At 42.3% G+C, this 27,992-nt stretch overlaps 3 protein-coding genes across 4 annotated transcripts; 2 read left to right on the forward strand and 1 right to left on the reverse strand.

The window, feature by feature from the left end:
- On the forward strand, window positions 1-20,324 carry LOC132982599 (uncharacterized). Its single transcript, XM_061049148.1, has 8 exons — window positions 1-350; window positions 3,220-4,003; window positions 4,121-4,607; window positions 10,767-10,902; window positions 10,983-11,163; window positions 11,306-12,203; window positions 17,163-17,530; window positions 18,783-20,324. Exons 2-8 carry the CDS (start codon window positions 3,311-3,313, stop codon window positions 19,623-19,625), a joined length of 3,606 nt encoding a protein of 1,201 aa, XP_060905131.1. The 5' UTR covers window positions 1-350; window positions 3,220-3,310; the 3' UTR covers window positions 19,626-20,324.
- On the forward strand, window positions 7,982-12,581 carry p2ry10 (P2Y receptor family member 10). The gene is made up of 4 exons (XM_061048897.1): window positions 7,982-8,294; window positions 10,686-10,902; window positions 10,983-11,163; window positions 11,306-12,581. The coding sequence occupies exons 2-4, from the start codon at window positions 10,712-10,714 to the stop codon at window positions 12,224-12,226; spliced, it is 1,293 nt and encodes a 430-aa protein (XP_060904880.1). The 5' UTR covers window positions 7,982-8,294; window positions 10,686-10,711; the 3' UTR covers window positions 12,227-12,581.
- Window positions 19,994-26,905, reverse strand: LOC132982414 (integral membrane protein 2A-like). 2 transcript variants are annotated; one of them, XM_061048898.1, is made up of 6 exons: window positions 26,515-26,905; window positions 25,870-26,007; window positions 24,007-24,192; window positions 23,675-23,785; window positions 22,091-22,253; window positions 19,994-21,400 (listed from the first exon to the last, which is right to left on the reverse strand). In XM_061048898.1, the coding sequence occupies exons 1-6, from the start codon at window positions 26,584-26,586 to the stop codon at window positions 21,306-21,308; spliced, it is 765 nt and encodes a 254-aa protein (XP_060904881.1). In that variant the 5' UTR covers window positions 26,587-26,905; the 3' UTR covers window positions 19,994-21,305. The 2 variants fall into 2 exon arrangements, with proteins under 2 accessions (XP_060904881.1, XP_060904882.1); XM_061048899.1 differs by having other exon boundaries at window positions 22,109-22,253; window positions 26,515-26,903.
- Window positions 26,906-27,992: the final 1,087 nt, after the last annotated feature.

Here is a 27,992-nt window from a genome sequence, read left to right on the forward strand (position 1 = left end):
TACCCTATTTACACCCCCCCTCATCCCCCTCCATCGAGCCCAGCCGCGGTGCTATTGTCTCGTTTCCTGTGGCCGTGCGAGCAACTCTCCACAAACAAGCCTGCAGTGGCTGTGATGAGGTCCCACTTCCAGCAAGCGAAGCGAGTCGTCAGGACTAATTGAAGAACTCAGAGCCGCAGGAGCTGTAGCCTACAGTGTCTTCTTCGTAGAACTGGCAAAGTCACAGTGAGGGAGAGAGGAGCTTTCTGGGGGGAAAAGTATGGAGTTTTTCTTTTGACAGCTGCGCCGGTGCCAGACTGACAAACATCAGGGACCGGGGAGGTGAGCTGTCACCATCCATTCAACTGCCAGTAAGTTTACTGTGCTTTGTCTTCAGTCAATAACATCATTGTATAGTGTCGACAAAAACACGTTTTTTGTTACTGAAGTTTGACAAAACTTTCCAGAAGCACACATTTTTACATTAAAGAATAAATGATGTGGTTTCGCCACAAATAGTAGGCGAGTTTTTAGGAGTCCAGAAAATGCTTGGTCAGATTTAAGTTCATGTTTACTCAGTAGGCTATTAAGTGTTTTGTTTGAAAGTAAAAGCAAAACACATTTCATTAGTTACTGACTAAATAAATGATGTGTCCTGAGCATAAAGGTGTCAATTAGGCTAAATTACAGTGTGCTAACCACCTCCCAACATCCCACAAACATTACACTTATTGAGGAAGTGATGCTGTAGGCTACTTTTTATATGTACCTTCACTATGTGTGTTTGGAGAAACAAAAAAACAACAGCAGCTGCTGTCATAACTAATCCACTACAATATACATCTGACAGTATGGCCTCAAGTACTGGGTGCTCATTAGATCAAAATTCTACAAGCACTTTTTATTTCTTTACAATGTCAACAAAATTGGAGACCTTTAGTTAAAGAAAACAAAGAATTTACAATCAAAACATTTTAATTGCCTTAATAGTTTGGTCTAAAATAATTCCAAATAGTGAGCAATTCATCTTGTTTTTAAATTTTCAAACAGAACAGTTATAACAACTGACTGAAATGTAAATATATTAATATTACAACCATGAAAGAAGTAAATATTACAAATGTTAAATGCTGAAACAAGTGAATTATAATGATTGCACAATGATGCGACAACTAATTGTGATGAAGCACAGCTCTAATAAAGAACGACTGAACTTTGTAAGACCTATAAGAATTATTTTGTGGGCTTAAATTGATTGTTTTCTTAATATTGAATCCTAATGTAACCTGAGCTGTTCGGCTGTAAGCAGTGAAGATGTACCTTCTTCCTCCTATGAGAGAAAGTAACAGCTGGATGTGAGTTGATCACGAACTTGATCCTTTCAGATCAGCAGGTCCCGGAGGCTTGTTTCTGTCACAGTCACGGACAACTGCGGGGGGAAGCCCTTTAACTGTGCAGCTGTCCATGACCTGTACATGAGAACCATACACACACAAATACACACGTCTGAAATCCTTCTAGGAAAGGACTTCTAGAAACCTGCAGCACGCTCAATGTGTCTCTGCTACAGGTCCAGAGTAGAGACAGATCTGGTTTCTTTCAAATATAAACTCTATGGCAGTCATATTCAATTTTCTATAGACTGCAGAAACAACATCAGCTGAATATGAAGCCAGCACTGTCAGAGGTCCTGGGACTGAGCCACAAAACACAGAACCCTAGTGCGTGTGTGTGTGTTTACATGTGTGTGAGTGTGTGTGTGTGTGGACTGGCACATGTAAGTGTTTGCCTGCTTGTGTATGCACGTGTGGAAGTTTGTGCATATATGTAAGTGTGTGTTTGGTGCAGGCGGGTACAGTGATGGCATTGTAAGGGCCGATGGAGGCTTTCTGGGAGGCGTGTGAAAACCCAGTTAAGATGTCACACTGCAGCTGGCACAGGACAGCGCTGATGGACTGCTCACACACACAGCCTTTCCTTTGTGTATGTGTGTGTGTGTGAGCGTGGTGAAAACACTGAGTGAATCTTGTCCAGAGACACTCAGAGTTTTTACACACACCATGTGCCAGCGGCAGACCACCTCGCTGCTGCTTTAGCTCTGTTGCATAACACCAGATAAGGTTGGTTCAGCTGGTTAGATCCGGTGCTGAAGTGTACAAGATTTGAACTCTAATGAAGTTGCTGGATTTTGGAATTAAGAAAGATTTGTCAAAAATGAATACAGAAGAGCCTGTTATGTTCTGGTTTAATCTTTGATAGATTTTATGCTGCTGGAACCTTCATTATCATAGAGCAACTAGAAAGTGTCTTCCTGTGATGCCTCTCCTCATGGGAACCCATGGTTTGGTTGATTTCTTTTAACATTACAGCTTAATTTTGTAATACATCATTAGATTGACTGACTGCATCTGCAATATCTTTTTACAGGAAATGATTTCAGACAATGTACTGTGAGAAAGTGTTTGCACCAGCTGAGGTTTTTCGGTTTACCTACTTCTGCTAGCAACCTACTTCTTTTTCTGTTATGATGTACTTCAAGAAATACACCTTGTCTTTCACATTCTCATATGATACTTGTTCATGTTTGACCACATAACTTTTGTGTCTTTCAAAAACACTGCTATGTTTTTAGCACATTTTGTCTTCCTCCAGTTTGGGTTCAGACTTTACTGTACTATTTTGAGAAGAGAATTAGATGTTTTTCTTTTGTGCCTGACAGTCTTGAACCTCTCACAGTGCTGATGACAAGCCTGAAGGGCTACATGCCACACTGCCATGTGAAGTGAAACCCTGTGGACAGATTCAACTATATTTATACTAGCAGATAACACATAAATGGCATTGAGGCATGGACACACACTGACAAAAATGCACGTAACAATTTGCTATGCCAACATGGACTAAATAGAAGTAATGTAGCTGATGATTAATCAATCAATCAAAAATATATGGTTGTCTCATAAAGATGTATCTTGTTGAATGGTTTTAATAGGAGGGTTTTTATGTTGTCCTAGTCAAAAATCTGAAAATACTCTTCAAATTATGCGTTGTGAATTGTAAATCCAAGTCACACATTTAAAATATATTTTTTAAACACTGTCTATGGTTTTGGTGTAATGGCTAATGGCGCACAGGTTCCATATGCTCCATCTTATGGAGAACTGAAGTTGTTTGTTTCTCCTTGGCTTGAAGCTTTTATAGTGAGGAAGTGACCATGTGCATTTCCTTTTCTCTTCACAGGATGACTGACCAGCCCTGCAGCCGTGCATCCTGACTGCCTCTGCCTCAGTGTGTGAGTCTAAATGTCCACAATGACTTGGAGGGGACTTGAATGGTGGATCCCCTGCTGACACCTCAGACCAGATTTCGTCCTCGACTGCCTCCTTTCCCCAACGGCTTTGGTGTGCTCATTTTCTCTGGAGCTTCCCTCCCTGTTGAATCTGTCACCATGGCTAGTCTGGTGCTCAACGAGACCGGAATGGAGGATTGTGGAATTGACGACTCCTTCAAGTACAACTTGTACTCAGTCGTTTACAGTGTGGTCTTTGTCTTAGGACTGATCACCAACTGTGCCGCCCTCTTTGTTTTCTGCTTCCGGATGAAGATGAGCAATGAGACCACAATGTTTATGACTAATTTAGCTTTATCAGATTTAGTGTTTGTTTTTACGCTGCCATTCAAAGTCTTCTACAATGTGAACCGCCATTGGCCCTTTGGAGACGGACTGTGTAAGGTCTCGGGAACGGCCTTCATCACCAACATCTACGGCAGCATGCTCTTCCTCACCTGCATCAGCGTCGACCGCTTCCTGGCGATAGTTTACCCCTTCCGCTCCCGCTCCATTCGTAATCGCAGAAATGCAGCGCTGGTGTGCGCCGCTGTGTGGCTTACCATTGTGGGAGGAGGAATATCGGTGACCTTCTTCTCCACCATTAACAGCACAAACAGAGCCACCACATGCTTCGAGGGCTTCTCCAAGAGCACCTGGAAGACCTACCTGTCCAAAATCACCATCTTCATTGAGGTGAGTAGGTAGAGCTACAGCCACACCATATGTACTTTTTTGAATTAATCTAACCTATTACAAAGCCCTGACGCCTTTGAGTTCCATAAAGTTTTGTCATGATTATTTATTTTCCAGATTGTGGGCTTCCTTATCCCTCTCCTGGCCAACTTGGTGTGTTCCTCGCTTGTTCTGCGGACTCTGCGTCGTCCTGTTACTGTCGGGCATGGCTGTGACAGTAAAAGACGCGTACTACGGATGATTCTGGTCCATCTGGCCATCTTCATCATCTGCTTTGTTCCATATAACTCCATCCTCTTCCTGTATGCGCTGGTGCGGACCCAGGCCCTGGCGAGCTGTGCTATTGAACGCTTTGCGCGAACTCTTTACCCGATCACTCTTTGCCTGGCCAGCCTCAACTGCTGCCTGGACCCAGTGGTCTACTACTTTACCTCGGAGAGTTTCCAGAAAAGCTTGACCATGGGAGGCAAAGGGCCTGGCTCTCGACCGGAGAGTATCCCCCGCAGTGACACTGAAACCCAGGACACAGCAATCACCCTCCCCAGAGACACACACACTCTGGCCAGTAATGGAAAAGACTCAAAGACAGCAGAGAGTCAGCTCTGACTCAGCAGGGAAGAAGGAAGATGAAGAGGGACATGTTGGGTTTGACAGGAGCCCTGAATTGGAAAATAAAAATTAAGCAATCAGCTGTTTGGTCCTGGAAGTGACAAACACATAACTCAACAGATTAGTTAAGTCCTGAGGTTAAGTCCTGAGGTATGGCCTGGGCTTTATGGATTAATCCTCCACTGGAGACCACAGGAATGTATCTGTGTGTGTGTTTTTTTATATGAGAGAGAGAACACTTCATGGACCAGAGACTGAGCCATATATTGACCAGAGACATGCAGAGCCTCTAAAAGAGACTCGGACCCTTCATCACTCAGGCTTAACATTACAAATACTCACAGGCGCACTGGATTGTGGATAAGATGGAGATTTCTGTCTACGTCGGTGAAATATGTTATTTAGTACTTTTGTAACACATTGAGCTCATCTGTTCACAGTTTGTTGTATCACTTTAGACATTTAGATAATGTTTGACACCCTTAAGTGTGAGGAGACTTATTGTTATTATAACAGAAGAGCATTGAGCTGCTGGGTTTAATGTGTCTCATGCTGAAGTTTGAGGCCATTAAACGTCTGTTTTGAAATCCTTACATGGCTGCATTGACTATTTCTGCCCCTGGTCGAGTGTTTCTTATTCATTTAAATGTGTTTTGAACTGGCACATTTTTATTTTACCTTTATATTCTAGGAGATTAAACTATTATTTTACAAGAGAAACCTGGCCAAGGTAGCAGCTATACACAATCACGACATATTAGAAAAACTACTCGTCAAAATGACTGTAGATTTCAACTCATGGAGGAGGTTTTCTACTCTGGTTCTGCTTTTTATTAGCGCGTTCTTGCTGGAGGAGCAGAGGGCCACTGATCCAGTAGAGGACATTGGCCTGTGTGCTGTGTCACAGGCCAAATGCTTATTATGACTGGAGCAATGGTCCATTGTTTGCTTGTGAATGAGCTCTCTCTGTCTTAATCTGGCCTTAGACTGCAGATCTGCTCAAAGTCTCTTACACTCAGCAATGTGCACACACTCCAAAGTACGAGTGAACGCTGCTGACTAAATTCCCCCAAATCATATTGTTATACTGCACGAAATGCCAAACAGCAGTGTCAGTAGTCAGCAGATCCAGGTGTTTGCTTCGTTTCACACCTATACATTTTTCTACATTTTGGGCATATATTTATTGAGTAGGTCATGAGCATGCCATCAGGATGAAAACTCTGATCAAACAGGACCCCAGTGAGGATTAAGGCACAACAACTCCGCAAAATCAGTGCAAAGACAAATCGGGATGGCCAGTAAAAAAAACTCTGTTTTCCCATCTTGTTTATACTTGATGAACTTCAACATGCACATGTGCGCTGTTCTCTGCAGCAGAGACCTAAAGAGTCCAAAACGAGGGAAGCTTTGGTAACTTCTAAGCCTTTTTGTACAATCCATAATTATTTAATTTAACCTTCACTCTGTCGGAGTGTAACCTGAATTACAAAAGACCAATTGTTTTCAGACAGTTATTAAACAGAAGTGGCAACAAATGTATTAACTTTAAGACACAATGCATGGAGAACCCTTAAAAGTAAAGTAAAGAAAACATGGAAAGAAGCACAGAGAACCATTTTGACCATTTAATATTGGCAGCTCTGTGACTATTTCCAGCCTTTGACCGTGATGGTGCACTGTCCATAAGTGTGTTGTCTATTACTGCTTGTATATTATAGGCTGCTGCTGGAGAGGGGAACTATCATAGGTTTTGGGTCTGGAACAAATATGTTTGTACTAGCTGTTTATCTGTTCTTTCATAATGTCATGCAAAGTAAGAGATGCATGGCTGTACCTGGGAATAAAACATACCTTATTTCCTGCTGCATGGTTACTTGTATGTACGATGAAGGAGAAAGGAAATCGTACATAGCCATTCTGGAAGAGTGATTAATGTAATTCGGTGCACCCAGCAGCCGAGAGACAACAGTAGATGGATTCAGGGATTTGGGGTCAAGGGTCTCAGAGAGGAGGTTTAATAAGACGATACTGTAGAGCAGGAAATAAGAGGAATGGGAGTGTAGAAAACATGCAAGAGACGGCTGTCGTCTGTTGAGTGGATCATGTCAAGAATGTGTTGACATATTGCAACAGAAGGCACTTGACCCTTAAAACATGGTCTTTAAAGAAGCAATCCCGCCTTCTTAGCAGGAAGACAGACTGCATACTGCAGATCAGTAAACCGTGAATATTGGCCTACACTGACCTCTGGTGGTCAGAAGTTTGCACAAATAGTTTAGCCAAAACACAAGAAGCTCCAGTGACTATTATCTATAATGTGCTATATACTTAGTGTTGGGGCTCTACATTGACCTTTGTTTGAGGTGAAACCATGCTGTAGCAGCACAGGAGGTGACAGTAACACCAGCCCTGCCTACCATACCTTGCTTAGCCAGAATTCTATTCATACCGTTTCTGTTTCATGAGTGTGACTTGATGTTCTCACAGGGGTGTGAAACTAACAGGATGGACCACTGGGACCTTGCAATTTAGAGGCATATTATGAAAAATCCACTTGTACAGTGTTTTTGAACATATATTCTGGTAACCTGAGTGTCTACTGACCCACAAAATGTGAAATAAACCCATCCAGTCCTTTGTTTGTGGTCTGCATAAGTCCACTCCCCTCCCTTGATATCTCCACCCATGGACTCCACCCCCAACCTAGACCAAAACTTTTGCGCAGGTCTACCTGGGAAACTCAGGGGGGGGGGGGGGGGGGTCATTACATTTAAAGAGACACACACACCAAAACGGCGCGTTCTGAGAGAGCTGGTTTATACAGGGTCACAAACCTCCTCTGGTGCTTGATTCATGTTATATTTTGACCAAAGCACAGCACAGATGTTTCATTTAGACCACAGGGGACTGTTTGAAAAGGTGGAAAAAGTGGTATAATATGTCCTCTTTAAAACAGGAAGTGTAGCATCAGACAGTGGAAGCAGGTGAACACTTGTATTTCTGTCACAACTCCAAACACAGCAAGAGCAAATTAGGACAACATTTAAATACTTTACAGTATGGAAGTGCTGGTGTATACAATCTGCCTGTAAACGCTGAATAAGTCACCTTTAGACATCTGCAAGTTAGACTAGAGGATCCCATATTTCTGTGTCTGTCTTTCTTCTATTAAATTCATGTATTTACTTCTAGGTGCTGTACATTTGTTTTCTTAACAACAGAGTCACCATCTAGATGTATCCAATACTGTGGTGGTGGTGGTGGTTTTGCTAGAGACTTAATGACGTAGCAAACTGTAGACAAACACTCGCATGCAATGAGGGCAGAGCTTCCCCTTCCCCTTATCACTGTACCTATATAAAAACAGAGAGCCAGAGAGCAGCTCAGACCTCATGCAATACCAAAACCAAAACCCTATTGTTAGCAAGTCACTTTAATGCTCACTTTTTGCAAATGCACAGAGCGACGACATTTTCTCTCTGCTGCTAAAGTGAGAAGGGAAGGTTTGCCGTTGACCCTGTTTGCTGCTGAAGAGCTCGACGAGGAGGAGAGAGTGTGCCTGTGCGTCAGTCTGCTGTTTACAGAGGAGTGTGAAGCTGCTGGAGCATGTGGTTGCTGGTGGTCATTGACCTCGTCACATCCATGCTGATCATATAGGAAGAAGACAAAGAAACTTAAGGTAAATACATAGTTGCTGTTTAGAGAGAACTGTCTGGCAGGCGGTCACACTTCTGTGATTCGTCTGAACATTTGTGGTCAGAGTCATGTTTCTTATTTTGCTGATGACAGCAAGTTTGATATTAAAGCCTTTGTCGCTTGACATTTGACATCAAAATACATCATTGTGCTCAGTTTAAAAGCCACTGCTTCAGTCAAATTTGGGAAAAATGTTGAAAGTTATTTTCATTTTTAATGCCAGCTAAATCTTCAACATTATCTGCTATAACTTTTGAAACCTTTGAGTGATCTTAGGGCTGAAACTTTAAGACGCAGACAGAAACTGTTCAAAAGAGTTGTCAAATTATATTTTAACTCAACAATGACAAACATATTCAATCGGCCAAATTAATATCTCTTTCACAAGTTGTAGTAAGTACTTCCCTAAACTTCAGTGTTAGAAAATACTGCTGCACAGTTTAACTGTACAGGTAATAGAAGAGCATCCATTGGATGACTGAAGCAGACTGTGAATCCATCTGCCAATAGGAGTAGGAGTCAAAGCTGGTGATAAATAAACAGTTAGGCAGCAAAAAAAAACTGACGCTGGTTTTCTGTTCTCCCTTTGGGGCCACCAGAGGAAGGGTGTGATCTCGTCTTGATGGCAGGAGGAAGGGCGATGTTTCAGTGATAAGCTGAGAAAATGTGCAGAGTCTTTTCTACACACATTTCCTGCTGCAATCTTTTGCCACACAGAAGCATCTCTGATTACACTTTATATCTGTGTTTTCATAAATCTGATGACGTTGCATTGCATGGACAAACATATTGTTATACCTATAGAGAAAGAAGCTATACCTTAGATGATGCATGTAAGAAGCTATGACGTAGATGATGGATGTAAGAAGAGAGGATGCAATGTTGCGGTACAGGTTGCAGGACATTTCCTGTGACAGGTTTCATGTTCATATTTGTTTCAGTGTATTTAAAAACAAGATGCAACCTTTCAGATTCACTTTTTTAATATGAAAATGTAACAGCTTAAGATACAAATAATTTTTTTAAATACTTTTTATTTGATAGTTTTGAAGAAAAACAACATAAACTGTCAGAATGAGCATATATACATTTGTATATGGTTTGCATAGAAGATCTACCCATAACTGCATCATGTCAAACTGAAGGATGCATTGAGGAGGAATTTTTAGTGGACTGAGTTCATAATTTTTGTTGCCAAAAAGCAACAATATTTTTCTCAATTATTTTAGCCAACATCGATAAACTGCCATTCAAATTAGAACTCTGATTATCGCAACATTTCATGACAACGAAGCACGATTTATGCTGCTGACTAAAATCATATTGTGCACTACAGCTTGTAGTTTTGCAAACAGCCAGCCAAAGACGTTCTCATAACTTTGCATCACTACACTGCAAGTGTTCAACACCCACATGTTTCAAAAGGGGGCTCAGTGAAATGCTTCTTAGTGCTAAGATGGAGCAGACGAAACTAGTTAGTTCATGAAGGTGTGTAAACACTTTCTGACAGTGCTTGATAAGACTTGATTGTAAAAATTATAATATTTGCTGCTTTCTTTTCTCTATAGTCTGTTCATACTCGGCTTTATCTGGTTTACTGACTGATGATTCAGCTTGATCCTCGCCTATTTGTGTGTTTTTTGTTTAACTTTTTGTTTTGTTTGTTTGTTTTTTTCAAGATTTTTTTTGCTGTCGACTCTAGTCTGTCTTCAGGACATCTAAATATGTGCCTCTTGTCTTTCCTTCTGTCATTGTGTGTATGTTGCTGGGTGTTCATGTGCATTGTGTTTGTCTGTTTTATTGTAAAGAAAAATTATAAATAAAATATTGAAAAAGTTAGACATGTGTCTGTAGTTTGCTGAGCTGTCTGAATCAAGGCTATGCTTTTTATTAACTGAGTTTAATTCCAGCTAGTATGAATGATATATGAGCCTGTTGAATAAGACAGATCGAGCTTGACTAATGGCTAACTATGGGTACGACTTCTTAAAGCAGTCAAGTTGGAACGGGATCAAGGACATATACACTGTAGGGGTGGCTGTGGCTCAGTAGGTATAGTCGGTTGTCTCTCAATCGGAAGGATTTGGGGTTCGATCCCCAGCTCCTGCAGCCACAAGACCGAAGTGTTCTTAGGCAAGACACTTAACCCCAAACTGCTCCCGCTGCTTCGTCGGTGGCGTTTAAATGTGAATGAATGGGATTAGTTACTTCTGATGGCCACTTGTCATATCAGCCTCTGTCATCAGTGTGTGAATGTGTAGGTGTGACCTGCGGTGTAAAAGTGCTTTGAGTAGTCAGAAGACTAGAAAAGCGCTATACTGTACAAGCTCAAGTCCATTTACCATTTGGCATATTCATCCTCTATCTTTTTCAGGTTTTATGGCTGTCTGAGTAACTGCAATGACTCAGAATACATCTGGACTGTGGGGAGAGTCCCCGTCCAAATTGTCTTCAGGTCTTCAATGTGACCGCAACATGACCAGCTGGAACCAGAGCATGGATAAGATGTACACATACTTCTACCTGATTCTTTTCATCCCGGGTCTGCTGCTCAACACCACCGCCCTCTGGGTCCTCTGCAGACACATTAGGTACATGCATACAAACACAAACGGGTAACGTCTACAACACATTCTGGTCACGGCTAACTCCTGTGCATGTTGCTCCACAGTAAGAAGACCAAGGCAGTGATCTTCATGATAAATCTGGCATTCGCAGACCTGGCTCATATTCTCTCCCTGCCTCTCAGGATTTATTATTACTTCACACGCGTTTGGCCCTTTGGACGAGGCATGTGCTTGTTCTGCTTCTACCTGAAATACCTCAACATGTATGCAGCTATAGTGTTTCTGGTAAGCAGGCAGTGGAGTGTCAAGGTGTCAAATGACGAGAAGTTATTTGACTTGAATCTTAGAGCTCAAAAATATATTTACTTCCTGTGGCTCTCGAGCAGATGAATGATTTGCATGTGGCTATTTTTTTCTGTTTTTCCAGGTGTGTATCAGTGTGCAGAGATGTATCTTTCTGCTTAACCCGTTTGCTGCTCGCCGGTGGAGACGGCGCTATGACCTTTTGATCAGCATCATAGTGTGGTTGATTGTCAGTTTGGCCTGCTCGCCTTTCATTCTGATGCGGACCAGCAGCAGCAACACCACCAGTCCTGCTATCAGCACACAGACAGTCTATGACAAGTACTCTTCTCTTGGCATCACTCCTCAACATCCAGTAGCTTACACAAAGATGTATGACCAACCTTTGAGTACAACACCCAACACATCCAGTCCCAGCTCTCCCACAGAGGGCTGCTTCAAGGACTTGCCCATGCGGCGTCTGTCCTTCTCTCTCTCTCTCACCATGATGGCTCTTGCTGAGCTCTTTGGTTTCCTGATCCCTTTGGCCTGCATCACTTATAGCTCCCTCCGCATTGCCCGGTCCCTCAACCAAAGACATTCCCAGGATCAGAAATACTCGACCACACTCTCAGCACGCAGCCGTCTCAGTTCAGTCATCTCCAACTGTCAGGCCGATAAGTGTCATGAAAAGCTGACGGACGGTGAGAAGCGTCGTGCTTTACGGATGGTGCTGAGCTGCTCTGCCCTCTTCTTATTCTGCTTCGCCCCCTACCACATCAACTTCCTCCTCTACCTGATGGTGTCACAGGACATCGTGTCCCACTGTGCCACGCGGCTAGCTGTGCTTCAATTCCACCCAGTGTCTCTTTGCCTGGCGAGCCTGAGCTGCTGCCTCAACCCCTTGCTGTATTATTTTCTAACAGCGGAGTTCAGATCGCACCTCACCAGGCGAACCTCTTCCTTCACCTCCTCTCTGCTCTCCTCGCCCATCAGCTCCAAGCTGCAGCGCCCTGCACAGCAAAGAATGACGAGCATGGAGAGTAGCTGCTCAGACAGGGAGTAGTGGGCAAGTGACGGCCAATTGTCTCCGATGTCTTCTGATTCAAGCGGTACAATGTGATGTCACGTCACAGCTGTGTGAATAAAAACTGACCCGAGGGGGGCTTGAGTACAACCTAAAGAATCTCTGAGAAGACATGTGTTTTGAAAAAATGAATTCTCCAGTCAGGGGCTGAACACTCAATATCTACATGGATATCATCATTCATAGATGCCAAATGTAAATAAGCTAACGCCTGTTGTTTATCTTCAGTAACAATGTAACATATTAGAATAAGCTATGTCATTAATGTCCAACCTGCATGTTGATGCATCTTAATTTTACTGTATATTAATAAAAGTCTGTGCCTTTTGTTTTATCTGGTGTCTTTGTGTCGGTCATTATTATGTACAGTATGTAGTTTCACAGCGAGTGCAAACAGGTGCCAGCTCATTTCTGTGGTACTTCCTCTCACTACGCGCTGTGGTAAAGACAGTTAGCTGCAGTTGCAGCAGCTCTGGAAACACATAACTGCCATGCTCTGACAGTTATGGGTTTCTCAACCACCTACTCTTGCATCTGCTTCACTGAAGACAACTCAGAGGCTCCCCCGCCCACTCTGGGAAATACTGCGACATATCTGAGGCCCACAACAATATTCCCATTTCTTATCTCTCGCTATCCAACATGTATTTGATAGTTTTATGAGTAAACTAAATAGTATGCTGTGTAATGTGTGACAAAAGGAAACCAAAAGCATTTTACAAAAAGGGGGGGGGGAACTTTTTTGTTTCCATTTTTAGTATTGATCACTGGTCCTGCTCTTTAAGAATGTTTTCACCTGTCAATCAACAGAACAAATGTGTTAGTGGCACTTAAATGAATGGCTGATAGAAGTTGTCTACAAGAAAAAAGAAAGTGACTATAATTGCAGAAGTCAAAGTGTCAAAAGTAAACCACACCCCCCACACTCACAGGAAGCCATATGTCTTGCCAAAACCCTCAGAAGAGCCGAGACACACCGAGAGAAAGACAGAGAACGCAGCAAGAAATCAAAAAGCGGACACCCAGCAGATCAGGAAAGAAAGGACTGAGATTATATAAGAAGGATAGAACAAGAGAGAAAGTGAGATAAACAAAAGAAGCATAGTGGGCAGAGACCGTGAAAGAGGGGGAGGAGAAGGGGGGTGGCATGTGTGTTGGCTGATGCTTCACGCTTCTTCTTTTTGGTGAGACACAGAAAGTGTCACAGAAGTTTGACGACAGAGGTGAGATATTAACTATTAAACTTACCATTTTATTTTTGAGAACACAGAGAGTATTTGTGTGAGAGCCAGTGTTATAGCTGGATACTTTCTGTGTGGAGTCATGCCTCACGGGGGAGCATGCATGTGTCTCCAGCATGAGGAATGTCTGTTATGTTGAGACTGTTAAAGCCTTTCTGTTGACCACTGTGAGAGTGACTGTGAATTCTTCTTTCTGTGAGTTAACTTTAAAGTGTCTGAGATGGGTTTATGACATTGTTTGTGTGTTGGGACACCACAAGAGGAGGGACCTGGGTGCCAGGTGCCAACTCTTTTTGGTGCTGATACATGAGGCCAAACATCGTGTCTGAGTGGAAAAAGTGTAGCATGCCAACAACCCACGGAGAGATGAATCACTGGATACAATAATTTGTTTCCATTGGAAGGATTGGAGGACTGAAACTGATGAATCCTGAAGCAGGGAGTAGACCTGAGTAGATCCATATAGGATTATGTTTCTGTTAAATAAATGAAGTCAATATGTAGCTGCAGGACATTACAGAAGGTCCAGCCTTAGAGTATCATTTCACATGTATTACTACTGCCAGAATTAAATGATAAAACTTGAATTGGTCATCCCTCAGAGGCCCTTTAAGATGAAATAGGTAGAAACATACTGCACATGCAAATGTGAGAGAAATGAGTGAATCACACTCAAACAGTCCCATGTGGGTCACAGATCAGTAATGCTGAAAGCAAGTCCAGGAACTGAAGGTGCTCCGGGAGATCTCTGTTGTTGCTCTAATGCTGGGGGGAAAAAAGGCAAAGGCCAGAGTCCTCTGGGGAAAAGAAAACCCCATCCTCACTTCTTCAAAACTCCTCTTGTTGTTTTAGCACAATTGTGAGAAAGTTGTAATAAGTACGCACATTTCTTGATACTTCAGCTAGCAGTGTCAAATGGAAAGAAGTGCAACAAATCATGGCAACTAAACATGTGATGGAGCAGTTGGCTGCTAGGGAAGGAGTTTAATCAGGACATAATTAATTATGGGCAGATATTCTTTTTCTTTTGTGTTTGAACGATGGATAAGTCTTTAAAAAATGGACCCAATTGTGTTTTCTATGAGTTGTGCAGGATATGAAACCCCCGTAGATGAAGTATAGACACTAGTGGTGCTGATGAAGGGAGTATGCAGGATGTGAAGAGGGGTGGACATCTCAAAAACTCAACCCAGACACGGATCGGACGAATTGGAGATGTGGAAGAAAGTTGCTACAACATACGCAGAAATGTCAACCTGACGAAAGCAAAGAGGAGAACAGATTTAAAGTTCGACAGCAGCAGCATGATTGGTCATTGGTCCTGTCATCTGGTTGGAGAGGCATGGAGAAACAGAGAGTTACCCAGAGGGATTGACAGAGAGTAATATAAATGAATCATTAAATAATAACTAGATGAAGGAGAGACAGTGTCCCTGCTTGAACTTGCCATGACCTTCTTTTGTTTTGCAGCTAAAGGTACAAGTCGCTGTTTTGGATTTGAATTTCACATCACATAAAACAAATCACATAGTTACATTATCATTTTAGGTTTGTGACATCATCATCCAAATAATCAGGTGTCCAGTAGGGTCTACTTGTGATACCAAAACTCTGCCTGCAGAGTTTAGACTTCTGCCAACAGGGAGGAGGTTCACCTCTGTGAGGAGGGCCAAATCTAACAGACACCTGAGGTTGTTTTTTAAATAAGCTGTAGGACTGTTGCCTGTACACTTCTACTAAGTATGGTTGGACTTTGTGTCCCTTATCTCACTCACATCCTCCATGGTGATATTCATGGTAGTTATGTTCTCTTTGTATGTGTTTGTGTCGTTGTACTCTAGAGCCTGTATGGACCTCTTTTGCAAACCAAATTGCCCCTCAGGGACAATAAAGATTTTACAATCCATTCCAAAAGAGTCAAAGAAATTTAGACTGATTTGTGCAGTTCCTGTATTTCCTTTCTTTAATTTTCTGTCAATTATCTATAACCCTTAGATTTATTCTGTGACACTTCAGAAGGACCTTAAATAAGAAAACAATGTATGAGGCACTTAGGTCACCAGTATTTAAATACTCCTTACTTTTAACTGGTGATTGGTGCATGAGTGTTAACAATCTTAAAATCCTTTATAATGACTCAACTGCTTTCACTTGAATTTTATTTTAAGTAATCGTTACTGATATTAATTTTAATAGTTTCTTAAGGAGTCATTTAACCCGTTACAAAGTGTTTAAAATTCCTGCACTGTTACTTTTATTTATTCTTTTCACTTCTGTCAAAAGGACACCGCAGCAAAGAGAGAGTCTTACAGTATATGAATGAATATTCAGTGTTACTTTATATTTAGTCTAGTCAAAGTAATTCCCATGAACACCAAAAATAGCCACATAGCCACATACTCTATTATCGTTAACACATCCTCAAAATGTTCAGAATTCAACCAGAAGTGCATCATAAGGGTTATTTGTGTCACAATGTTTCTCTTGCTTCTTGTTTCCTAAAGCTGTGAAGTTCTGAATACTTTTAATCTCTCTGTAACTCGACACATGAGATTAAAGACATTAACTGTAATTATACTTTACTCTTTCCCAGATGAAGTGTCCTCTTGTTTTTAAAGTGTGAACAAAGTGATGAATGAAATGATCAGTTTGCACGTCTCATCCTTAAATAGCGTTACAGCACATTACTGTAACCAACACATTCTCTTTTCTCTGCACCATGATTTAGAGTTAGTGAAGTGAAATCAGATGATTAAATAGACCGAGCTGTATCCAAAATAATTGATCTCCAGGGCTCTTTATGCTGTTTCTGGATGTAAATAGGAAGGACACTATATGTGAGCCAGCACACACCTACTGATGTTTACAGCAGGAGAAGAATCACACCGACAAGCTGCAACATTTAGCTGCAGACTCTGTTTTATTTTCAATTTAAAGTCAAAATTTAAACTGGATGTACATCACAGTTAAAGGTTGACAAAAACATTTAGAGTTTTTATGAATCACTTTTCTGTTTTGTGCTAGTGGAAATGTTAAAAAGTCTCATCAGGCATCATTTACTGTGTTTAGAAACTTTGTATTCACCACAGAAAACAGTTGTTCCTCACATGTGAGCACATTTACAGAGATCAGGTTTACTTAGTCTGACCTGCTAACCACACGCCCGGTCGATCAACACGCCGTGCAAGTTTCACTTAGGCTTTGCTCTTAGGTGTTTCACATAGGCTTGTTATAGTCCGCCCTGCAGCTGGATGTGTTACCGACTGTGAGCGGTGCACACTACGTGGGAGACATCAGCATCAGCTTCTCTTTGAACTTTTACAGTAAATGGCACCACACGAGCTCCAATCACACCAATAATGTTATGCGTTGTTTAAACACCATATAACAAACTGAAGTGCTTAACAGTGAGTGTGTGATTCAATGTGATCTTTGTCTGTTTGAGGAAACATCTTTCTCATGCAACATGCAAAACATGTCATCAGAAGCTTACAGTATCACAAGTTCCTGTTTACTTATACCTGCTTTATTTATCCCAGCATGCACTGGGCAAGAGGCAGGGCATTGAGGGCAATGCTTTTGAGATGACTCTTTATTTTTCTCCTCTACCAGGTTGCAAGGATGCTGCGAATGAAAGCTGTATGAAACATTAACCAGCGCTGGACACCGACTCTAACTTCCCTCAAATGAGCATGAAGTGCTCCTCTCCATAGAGACAGGATGGATGCTCACACACATTCATCACCAGACTCCAAGCGGCTTTCCTGATACAAGCTTCCTGTTGATTTACTGGGCAGCTTGTCTGAACAGTAACTGGTTAACTGGACCTTCACTTAAGATGAACAAAGGCAACCACAGCTGTGAAAGCGAAGAAGATCTCCGCGAGTACCAGCACTATGTGTATGCAGTGGTGTACAGTGTGATCTTAGCACCGGGCCTGCTGGGTAACGTTCTTGCCATCTGGGTGTTCAGGGTTTATGTCCGAGAAACCAAGAAGGCTGTGGTGTTCATGTTGAACCTGGCTGTGGCCGACCTGCTGCAGGTAAAAAAAAAAAACCTTCAATACATTTTAAAATATTTCATGTCTGATTGTTTTAATAGGCTTTCATTATGTTCAGTATGTTTACACTCATGCATTCTCTAAAAGGACTATGATGTAGTTGTTTAGTAGATGTAAAATGTTATTAGATTTTATGTGGTCATCAATATACGTGATGATAATAATTTACCTTTTGGGCATCCAAAGCAGGTGTATGAATATTTAAAGAATGATCAAAAGCTCATTTATAAATACGTGTTAATAAATATTCAGTATATGAAAGAACATATATAATAAGGCAGGGTTGGTGTTTCATCCAGATCCCCTTTTTAAGATTTTGGTTGAAATTGTCTTTAGGTCCTCACAGAAGTTAATAATTCATGTGCTCTGAAAAAGGAATGAAGAAAATCTGTTATCTGTATCAGTTGTAAGTCTGTAAAAACTTCGACCAATATCTGCCACGAGGTACCAATCATGCCTTCCGGTCTCCCTGCTCGATCTCTACCCCATGCATGCACGGGTCCACACTCAAAGTGTGACACATTTCAGCAAATAACACAGGGGATAAGGTGATGCCTTGAAAATTGCTTACACATTGATCATTCAGTTGATCTGATTCCATTCACTAAAGACTCCATTAAACTACTACATTGATTTATTTAACCAGGTTTGTCTCTTTGAGATTAAGAACCTCTTTTCCATGGGAGACCTGACAGAGACATTCAGCAGCAAAAACACAAAGTCACAGACAGAGACACAAAAAGAGATGAAGTGCAATTTACAAAAACACTCAAATTTGCATTAAAAGAGATCCTCTATGAGTCAAATCTGGGAGTCAGTAGATCAAGCAGTCGAGCTAAGAACATGGACATCCTATAGAATCTACTCTGCAGGTCTTTCATTTGAGATACACAGACTTTTAAGCACACCAGATTCTTGAGTCTCAAGTCAATCTGCCACAGATTCCAGGCTAAGGGTGCATGAAAGTTATATTTTACATGTAACCAGACAATATAGTTTTCTTATACTTGCCCGGGAGCATTTAATGCCTGCATTTTCCATCACCTAAAAGTTAGCATAAATGACACTTTATCCCACGGCTAGTAGGTCCCTGATTGTCTTTGCAAATAAGTGTAAAATAAAATGTGCATTTAAACAGCAATTTGCCAAAATGAGCTGTGAAATGTTTACAAATCATCACATGATATACTATGTCCCTAATGTAAGCCTTGATGTGACTCTGTGGTCTCCTCAGGTGCTCTCTCTGCCTCTGAGGATCTACTATTACCTGAAGAACACCTGGCCCTTTGGTCATCCTCTCTGCATGATCTGCTTCTATCTGAAGTATGTCAACATGTACGCCTCTGTCTACTTCCTGGTGTGTATCAGTGTTCGTCGCTGTGAGCTGATCATGCGCCCGCTGAGGTTCAACTCATCCAGGCGGAAAGGAGACTGGTGTATCTGTGCCTTCGGCTGGCTGCTAGTCTGCCTTGGCTGCCTGCCCTTTCCTCTGCTGAGAAACCCCAGCGGGGTCCCAATCAATAAGTTAAATGACGAGGTCCTCACCTCAGAGGCCACGCCCAGCCTCACCGGGTCTGACCTGGTGTGTTTCTCAGAGTTACCCATGAGGCCTGTGAGTATGCCAGCAGCCTGGGTCCTCCTGATCCTCGCAGAGCTGCTGGGTTTCATCGTCCCTCTCATCCTGGTGTTAGCCTGCACCTGTCTGACAGCTGGCAGCCTTCGAGAGTCAACAGCAGGGGCTATTTCTGACCGAGGGGAGAAGCGGAGGGCGTTACGCATGGTGTTGAGCTGTGCTTTGGTCTTCCTATTGTGCTTCGCTCCTTACCATGTCACTATGCCCCTGGACTTCCTGGCTAAAGCCGACGCCCTGAGCAGCTGCACCCTCAGGAAACTGATCCTTCGGTGTCACCCTGTCGCTCTCTGCCTGGCCAGCGTGAACTGTAGCCTGGACCCACTCATGTACTATTTCACGACGGATGAATTCAGGAGGCGACTGAGCAAGCCGGAGATACCAGAGAGCATGGCTTTCAGTCGGCGCCTGTCCTGTATGACAGGAGAGGACCAAGAGGAAGACTAGGCCCTCTCGAAACTGTCATGTTGAAGAACAAGTTTAATCTCAACCACTACATCCTGTGATGAAGACCATGCACTCCTTAAAACAAGGAGAATTAACATGTAAATTAGTATGTGAAAAAAGGGGTACAATTGTTTTTTTCTATTTATTTTTCAAGAAAAGGTGTCTGTTCTTTCTAAATCGGTACGACCTTGACAGGTGAAGACTGAGCTGTTCCAGTTATGAAGGATGAACTTTTCATCAGTGCCAACATCTCTTAACAAGCGGCAGGATAAAGCAACACGAGCAGCTGGGTTCAGGATCAGCTCAGGATCAGCTCACAGGCGATGATAAAAGAGATGGAAACAGATTCAAAAAGCAGAACGGTTCAGTAGGTAGAGAAATGTAACTTTATTTCATGACAAAAGTGAAATTCATTTCAGTAGCTGGACACAACATTGGATTTAATCACATTTGAGTATTGTTAAAAAAAGCTCAGACAGTAACCCTTTTTTTTTTAAAACGAGCACACTTCCTGTCTGATTGTCTTTCTGTGCAGGCATCGTCTTGGAAACCACTGAAAATGAGTTATTTGGCAAAAGGCCATTTTTCACACTTCCAAATGTTCTTTTTCAGAGTGTTTTTTTTTTTAAAATTCAAATCAGGTGTACGGATTTATTGGAGTATTTTTATGCATTAAACTGTTCCTGTGAAAACTGTAAATCGAGTCTTTTAGCTGCAAAACTTGACGCCTCTTGTATTGAGATATTTATTTCAAGTAACCTCATTTTCATGTTATTGGACAAGAAATTCATCAATATAAAAATTCACAAAATTTGACATAATTTCCCTTATAGCTTATTCACCTCATGTCTGCTCAACTTGTCCTTCAGGTTCTAGTGTCACATATAAAGTCAACTACACAAACACAAACACTGGTCATATAGGGTGCTGGACTGTTCACCTTCAGGTATGACATCATTAATAAAAGAAACATCACAGTAGGACAGCAGAGAGCCTCTGGGAGCAGCAGGGCACTCTGGGAAACGTCTACTAAAAAATGGAGACTGTGAGCTCTGGGTTAGTTCCCCCCCGTTAATGACACTGACTACCATGTTACACGTGTACTGTAGATAAACTGTACCGAACATTTCCAGGGTGACTTAGTGCTAAATCACAATATAACATACAGCAGATCAGAACAGTAGGCGGACGCACGGACACGTCTGATATCGACGACTTCTCAGTAACTCTAGGATATTCAGTAGTAGGAGTAATAACCCTCGTCTGGAGGTGACTGGATGTTGTATTACAGTTACAATAATAAGATAAGTCAGAAGGAAGCTACAGCAACAAAACAGAAACAGAAATGACAAATAAGACGGATTTTAACTCCTTAGAAAGCAGGCTAACACTGGTTATCAGTACGAGACTAACTAGTGAGTATTTGAGCAAGAGAGCGATGATTTATACAGGTTCAGGAAAGTGAAGCAGAAAGGGGTTCGCTATACAACAACGTAAGGAAAAATTCACTTCATCACTGGGGTTAAAGCAGGGGAGTTAAGAGTTCTATACAAAAGAAACTTTCTGCTAAAAGTTGTTTCCTGCTTCAAGATTGCCTCCTACTCTTAGTGTCTCTCTCTCTCTCTCTCTGGTCACTCGCTCTCTCTTATTTGCTTTCTGACCTACGCTTATGCATTCCCATCAAGCCTTGCAGATCCTGGTTTCAGTCACAAACTTGTTTTCAAAGTGGTGGATGGTGAAACATTCGTCTGCAGAGCGCTTATGGATCCCTCCACCTGACAAACACAAAGAGACACACACATGTTAGCTGATTGTTCACATTACGTCTGCAGAGAAACCAGGGTATTACTGGTGTTTTCTCACACTTGTGTTCTTCTAGGTCAAGACTGAAATTATAAAAAAAGATCACAGGGCATGTGAAGTTATCGCTGTGAGTGACTTTATTGTTACTGGCTCTCTGATTGGTTCATCGTGTGTGTGAAGTGAATCAGCATTTTTGGTTCGTATCAGTGCTATAGCATTAATGAAGTAGAAGACAGGTCAGTGAACTGTCATCTGAATAATCCTGAAGTTACATGACTTACTCTTCATGTGGTTCAACTGGCTGGTCACTTATCTTACTAAACTTAACGCTAACAGACTAACTGAAACTTAACTGTATTACAGGTTATCTTAAATGTTTGCATATCAAAAAAGGACAGATGTCCCAAATCACGCTTTAGAACAAATGAGATGAAGGCTTGCCTAAAAAAAACATCTTGTATCAGCATTGACAAGCTGTACAGGACTAATGCTGCATCCATGCATAGCTGAGAGAAGAGGATATCACAACCTGGGAGTGCTGTTAGGAGGTTATCCCCACTGCTAGCCCTGAATCACTACTTTTGTGATGATATGTTTAGTATGTACATGAACCTTAACTCAGGGTAGTAATTCATTTCATTAAGGTGTCAGTTTTTTTTTACTGTTCAGTCCATCCAGACCTGGCAGGCTGGAGCGGCGTTGCATCCTGTATGTCTCCTTTCCGTCACACAGCCGGTGGATGTAGAAGCCCAGAGGCTTGATATCCTCGATACGCTCCGTCACCACCAGGTCCTCGTGCACCAAGTAGCTGCGGTAAGAGCCAGACTGGGACAAAAACAAAGTGTATAGTTTGATACAGATTTAACCAACTTTCTTAAAAGCAGCTCAGTGAACATGACTGCAGCAAAGACTGAAAACAAAGAGTAGTAGGACGTGTTTGTAATGAATGCATCATCCTTAAACTTCTGCTTTTTGTGAAACACTGTCATGGTGGATCACGAAATCCACTGACTGCACAACCAACCACAAAACAACAAATGCCAGACATGCTGTCACAATGTCAGTTAAAAGATTAAACCAACTAAACTTTCAGTGCACATCTACAGTTCTGTGACAAACTGATCTCAAACTCTGCCTCGCTGACACGATTCTCCTCTTCCTGTAACTCAAAAAACTAAAACAGGTTCAAAAATGATCGAAATAACTAAGATGAGACTTTTTTTTTAGCCATGACTGCATTGTGGTTTAAAGACTGGAGGTGACTTTCATTTTGCTTTTCATCTAGTGTCATCTGCAGGTCAAAGCTTAAAGGATCAATATGTTAGATATCTACTGAATTAAATGATAAAATGACCTCATCAGACATGAAGGAAACATGATATGTTGAAGTGCTGGCTTCTCTGATAACAATGCAGCAGCCAGTATCTCTTCTAAGTTTAGATCACTGTAGGTTGGTTTTAAGACACCCCCAAACAGCCTTTTTAACCCACGCCCCTCAGTTTGACACAGAAAGGTTTACAGACCCATGCAGAGCTGGATAAACACTGAAGCTTCAGTGTCTGCGACATGGTGACCTGCATGAGCATCGACTCTATGAAGGAGGAGGGGGGGGGAACAGTCCTCTGTAATGTTTTTAAATTGGCCTGCAGTACCAACTCTAAACACTAGGTGCCAGCATTACATATTGCTCCTTTAAATAATTCACATCCTTAGTGTTTACTAGCTAAACATATACCACAGTAAATTAAGATGGTGGACATGGTAAACAAACAGCATACAAGCTAACCAGCAGCTAAAAAAGTTAGCATTTACACTGGGATTATGTTAGCAAGCTGATGTTAGCATTTAGCTCCGAGCACACAGCTGTCCCTGAAAACAGCTAAAACACTTAGTACTCAAGTCTTTCATTATAGATCATTGAGTGCTCTACTAACAACTTTGTTCAGATGTCATTTCTAAAGACAGTGAAAAAAGTATCTGAAGCATACATTGTGAGAGAGATTACCTCGTGTGTTTACAACAGAGATATTAAGACCTAGAATGTGATACGCAGCTGGATATTCTGAACTACATATTTCAGACATGGCAGATTTGAACAGGATTACAGCAGGCAGTCACTGGATTTATCATAAATCCCTGGATGTGCACAGGTAATATTTACTCTTTGATATCGGTGCTTTGAGTGAGAGTGCTGCGTGTGCGTAAAGTGGATGTGATCCTGAGAACACAAAACGATCGGGACTCACCATCAGCTGTGAGAAGAGGTCAATGAGGTCCTGTGGGGGGAGCACCACTGAGGTGTTCAGAGGGATCACAAAGCAGGTCCTCAGGGTCAGGTCCAGGTACGCTGTCAGCTTCTACTCACACACACACACACACACACACACACACACACACACACACACACACACACACACACACACACACACACACACACACACACACACACACACACACACACACACACACACACACACACACACACACAATAATCAGGGAAATCATTTAAACCACATTACATGAAGTGCAGCAGCCTCACAGAACAGTACATGTGGGGTATTCAGGTTGTGAGTGTTACCCTATTGAAGTCATGGAGGATGTAAGCGGGGTCTCCAGGTCGGAAGCGGGGAGGTGGGACGCTGATCACGGCCATGCTATCAGAGATCTCCACCTCCTCCTCCACCCGGGGCAGGTAGTACGGCCGGTTCTCTCCTCCAGCTCCAGCTGACACATCATTGAACTGCATCGCTCCGTGATACAGCCTCTGCAGAAACACAGCAGCAAAAATAAAGTCAAAACGAGTCAAGCAGCCGCACCGGGGCAATAACATCAGCAGTGACTCAGGAAGCACTTCCTGAATGAAGCGTGCATGTAGAGCCTTGCAGTAGACTGATGAGTGGACAGCAGTCAGTTCAGTTTATCTTTCAGGTTTTCTTATCATGAAACAGCAAAGAGGTAATCTGCTGGTCAATCTGAAAGCTTCATCACATGATGTTTGACCACCAGAGGGCATCACATGAAGTCAGTACTCCATTGTTGGATATCTGTTGTTGTGATATGTTATAACCTCTTTTCAGTACATGATGTATATGTTGTTCAACGACAGTGTTACCATCTGATCACATTAGATATCTAACCTGCTGGACAACATACACCCATAGTCATTTACACACAGCATAGAAATAGTGTGTTATTGGCTTCCTGTTGGAGTGAACTTTCTCAGTACCTGTTGAATGTCAGTATAATAATCTTTATGAATTAATGGTGTATGCACCTGAGAAGAAGATGTGCTAAATCAAACCAAAGAACGAGCTGGGAGGGGCTGAAAGTGCTTTAATGTTGTGGGCTCTGCTGTGTATTGTGTGTAATTAGAGTGAGAAATGAATTTAGATTAAAAAAAGATGACTCAATTATTCCTCAAAGAGTCCCTGTTGCTTGAACGACAAGTCCGATGATTCATAGATAACTTGAACACAATCGGCCAGGCAGAGAGAATGTTGAATGTTTAATAAAGTTGAATTCTTGTTTAATCTTAAACTCTTTAATAAGACACTGCTTCGTTTCACATCGGAGAGAAAGCCCTGTGGGCCGACTTTGAGACCCTCCTGCAGTCAACGCAGCTAAAATTATGAAGTCTGCACTTCCTCTAAAAAAAGGAGAAGTGAGTGAGCGTCAGCATTTTAACGTCCCAGCAGAGTAAGAGTGTCTCATCAGCAGTCAGACGACACCTTAATAGATCTTTTCAAAGTCGAGTAACGTTTCCTCCCCCACAAAGAGTCTTAATAACATCTGAGATGGATTCACTTGGGATAAGAAAAACTGAACTTAAATGTTAGGGGTTCAATGTTAACAGTAATAACAATAGTTGAAAGAAGAGAGCTAATCTATAGCTCCGTTTCCAAAAAGCATTTCACTCAGTTCAGTTCAGTTCAGTTCGGTTTGGTTTGGTTTGGTTTGGTACTGTATGCATTTTTTGGCTCTCAAGAAAGAGGCCATCTCAACATTTGAGTTTGAGTTTGTGGCTGCTAATAAAAAAGATGATCTAAATGAAATTACAGGAATGCAGAAGTGACAAAAGTAAAAATATCTCTCAACATTGACGAGAGGGCGCCTTTATAGATTATTTCTGGCATGCTGTCTTTGTTGTAGACCCTGACAGTGTAGAGACAGTGAAGATACACAACAGAGACATCTATTCCCAGATGGAATCAACCTACAAACATTGAAGTGGTATTGATGCTCCAACCTAGTTTATCTGACTCTCTGTAACTACTACTACTCTAAGCTTGTATGTGAATCTTACTGGATTCAGACTCTGACTGTGTTGTAGAATTAAATCATGTCTGATATATTATTCGATCTTAATAAACCAAATTAAAAAAAACTGCCCATCCTGGACTTTTGTAACAACAACAAAAAACGCATTCAGACACACAACTACCTTGGGGGTGAAATATCGATAGAGACATGCTCCCCCCACGATGAGCCCACTGAGGATGAAGGCGATGCCCAGCAGGGTGAGCAGACAGCGACCTGTGGAGCCCTCGCTGCCAACAGGAGCAGAGGCCAGCTCAGGATCCTGTAAACACACAAGACAGACAGACAGACACAGACACACACACACACACACACACACACACACACACACACACACACACACACACACACACACACACACACACACACACACACACACACAGAGCACACACACATGTTTATATACGCTTTACTGTCAGAAATGGCACAGTGAATCATAATATTTCATATATTGCAGATCAACATAAAGCACTTGAAGACTTGACTCTGTAATCCCAGTGAGGCTTCGGCCTCTGCACAACAGCTGTTCAGAAGATGGGCGGTCCCACTGTGTTCTGCATCATTTGCATTATGGCTCTCCATGCGTTTAGATACCTTTCACATCTTCAAAGTCATGCATGTTAAAATAAGGGAAAATGCCAGACGACCATGTAAAGTCTACAAGGCTGCAGATAAAACCCTGGGTTCAGAGCAGTTTGCTTGCGGCCTGCTACGAGACTAAAAAACGGACACCGGGCTCACGTCCCGCACTACAGCCCCGTTAACTCACCTTCTCCGCGGCTGGCACTTCTTTACCCAGCGCCTTCTGCGCCAGAGCCGAGTTAAACGCGATCTTCACCATGATGGAGACAAAACGTCAGCTCTGGTTTTTCTAGTGCAAAAAAAAAAAAGATAAGGGGAAGACTGTCGGTGCTGGACGGCAAGTCCCGTTAACTCTCAGCAGCTCCGCGATGTGACGCACTTTGCAACCTCGGCTTTATCTAGCGCTTCCGGTGGCTGGAGGGGATTAAGAGCACATCCGAGAGAAAGAAACTGCAAATGCTGATGATATTTCAAGCTACACGGCGTATGTAAACAAGTGGCGGCTAAGAAAATGTTCTTGACGGTTTCTGCGTGTTAAACAATGACCTCTGAAACCATGCATTGCGTGTTTATTGTCTTCAGTATCTTCTCTTTCGTTTATTTTTTTTAGTTCATTTTTGGCTTTGGCGCCATCTAGCGGTCAAAAGGGGAAACTACCCAGATTTTCTTTAAATACATACCTTTTGGAATCAACTCATGGACTGGACCTGATACCACAAAACCTGAACTGTTTGCACCTTCACTAAAACCTGCTTTATAATGTACAGTACATGACACGAACATGACTCGTTCTGCACCGACTGTGCCATAATTCAATTAAAGTTATATTTTGAGTGCATAAAGTAGCCCATTCATTTCTGTTGAATATTCCACTCTGTAAACGGACTCTGTAAATACATTTCCTCTTACAGGCTGGGTAGTACCTGCCAGTGTGTTTTCCCACTCTCACTGACACACACAGAACACAGCCTTCACTGCACTGTGTGGAAACACAGGCCAGTGCCAAGCCTATACTGTACGTCTGACACGTATCCTCAGTCCTCTGGTCTGTGGTGGTCCTCTGCTTCCTCTGCTTTCACTCTCCTTACTCAGTTAAGGTTTGAATGTACGAGTAAATAAACACTTACTTCTGCACCAGCGCTCTAATTCCATGCACCTCTGTGGCATCTCTCCATCCCCTCTGCACTGCAACTGTACCATATGCATCCCCAAGTCTCGCTAACACAAGCACACACGCACCCTGCACGGCTGTGATATTTCCTCTGTTAAACAGATGGATTGGACCGGTAATCACCACTGAAAGGTACATAAACAGAGCAGCTGATTTCTGTACCTAACTCCCCCTCTGTGCACCCACCGAAACTGACTCTCCCTGAATATCCTAAGTGGTCCTGAAGGCTTGTTTACAGGCTCGTCTTACGCTGTGTTTGATCTGAGAGCTTGCCCACACATGCATAGGTGGACCCACACACACACACACACACACACACACACACACACACACACACACACACACACACACACACACACGCAGCAAGAGAGAGGGAAAGCCAGCATTAACAGTAATAGCTGAGATGATAAACAAAAGACTTAAATTTAATCCTGAGAGCTTCTCAGGATCACACACAACAGAGGAAGAGAGAAAAAAAAAGCAGAGGAGGGAGC

Source organism: Labrus mixtus, chromosome 10 (assembly GCF_963584025.1).
Source record: "Labrus mixtus chromosome 10, fLabMix1.1, whole genome shotgun sequence".
NCBI lineage: Eukaryota > Metazoa > Chordata > Actinopteri > Labriformes > Labridae > Labrus > Labrus mixtus.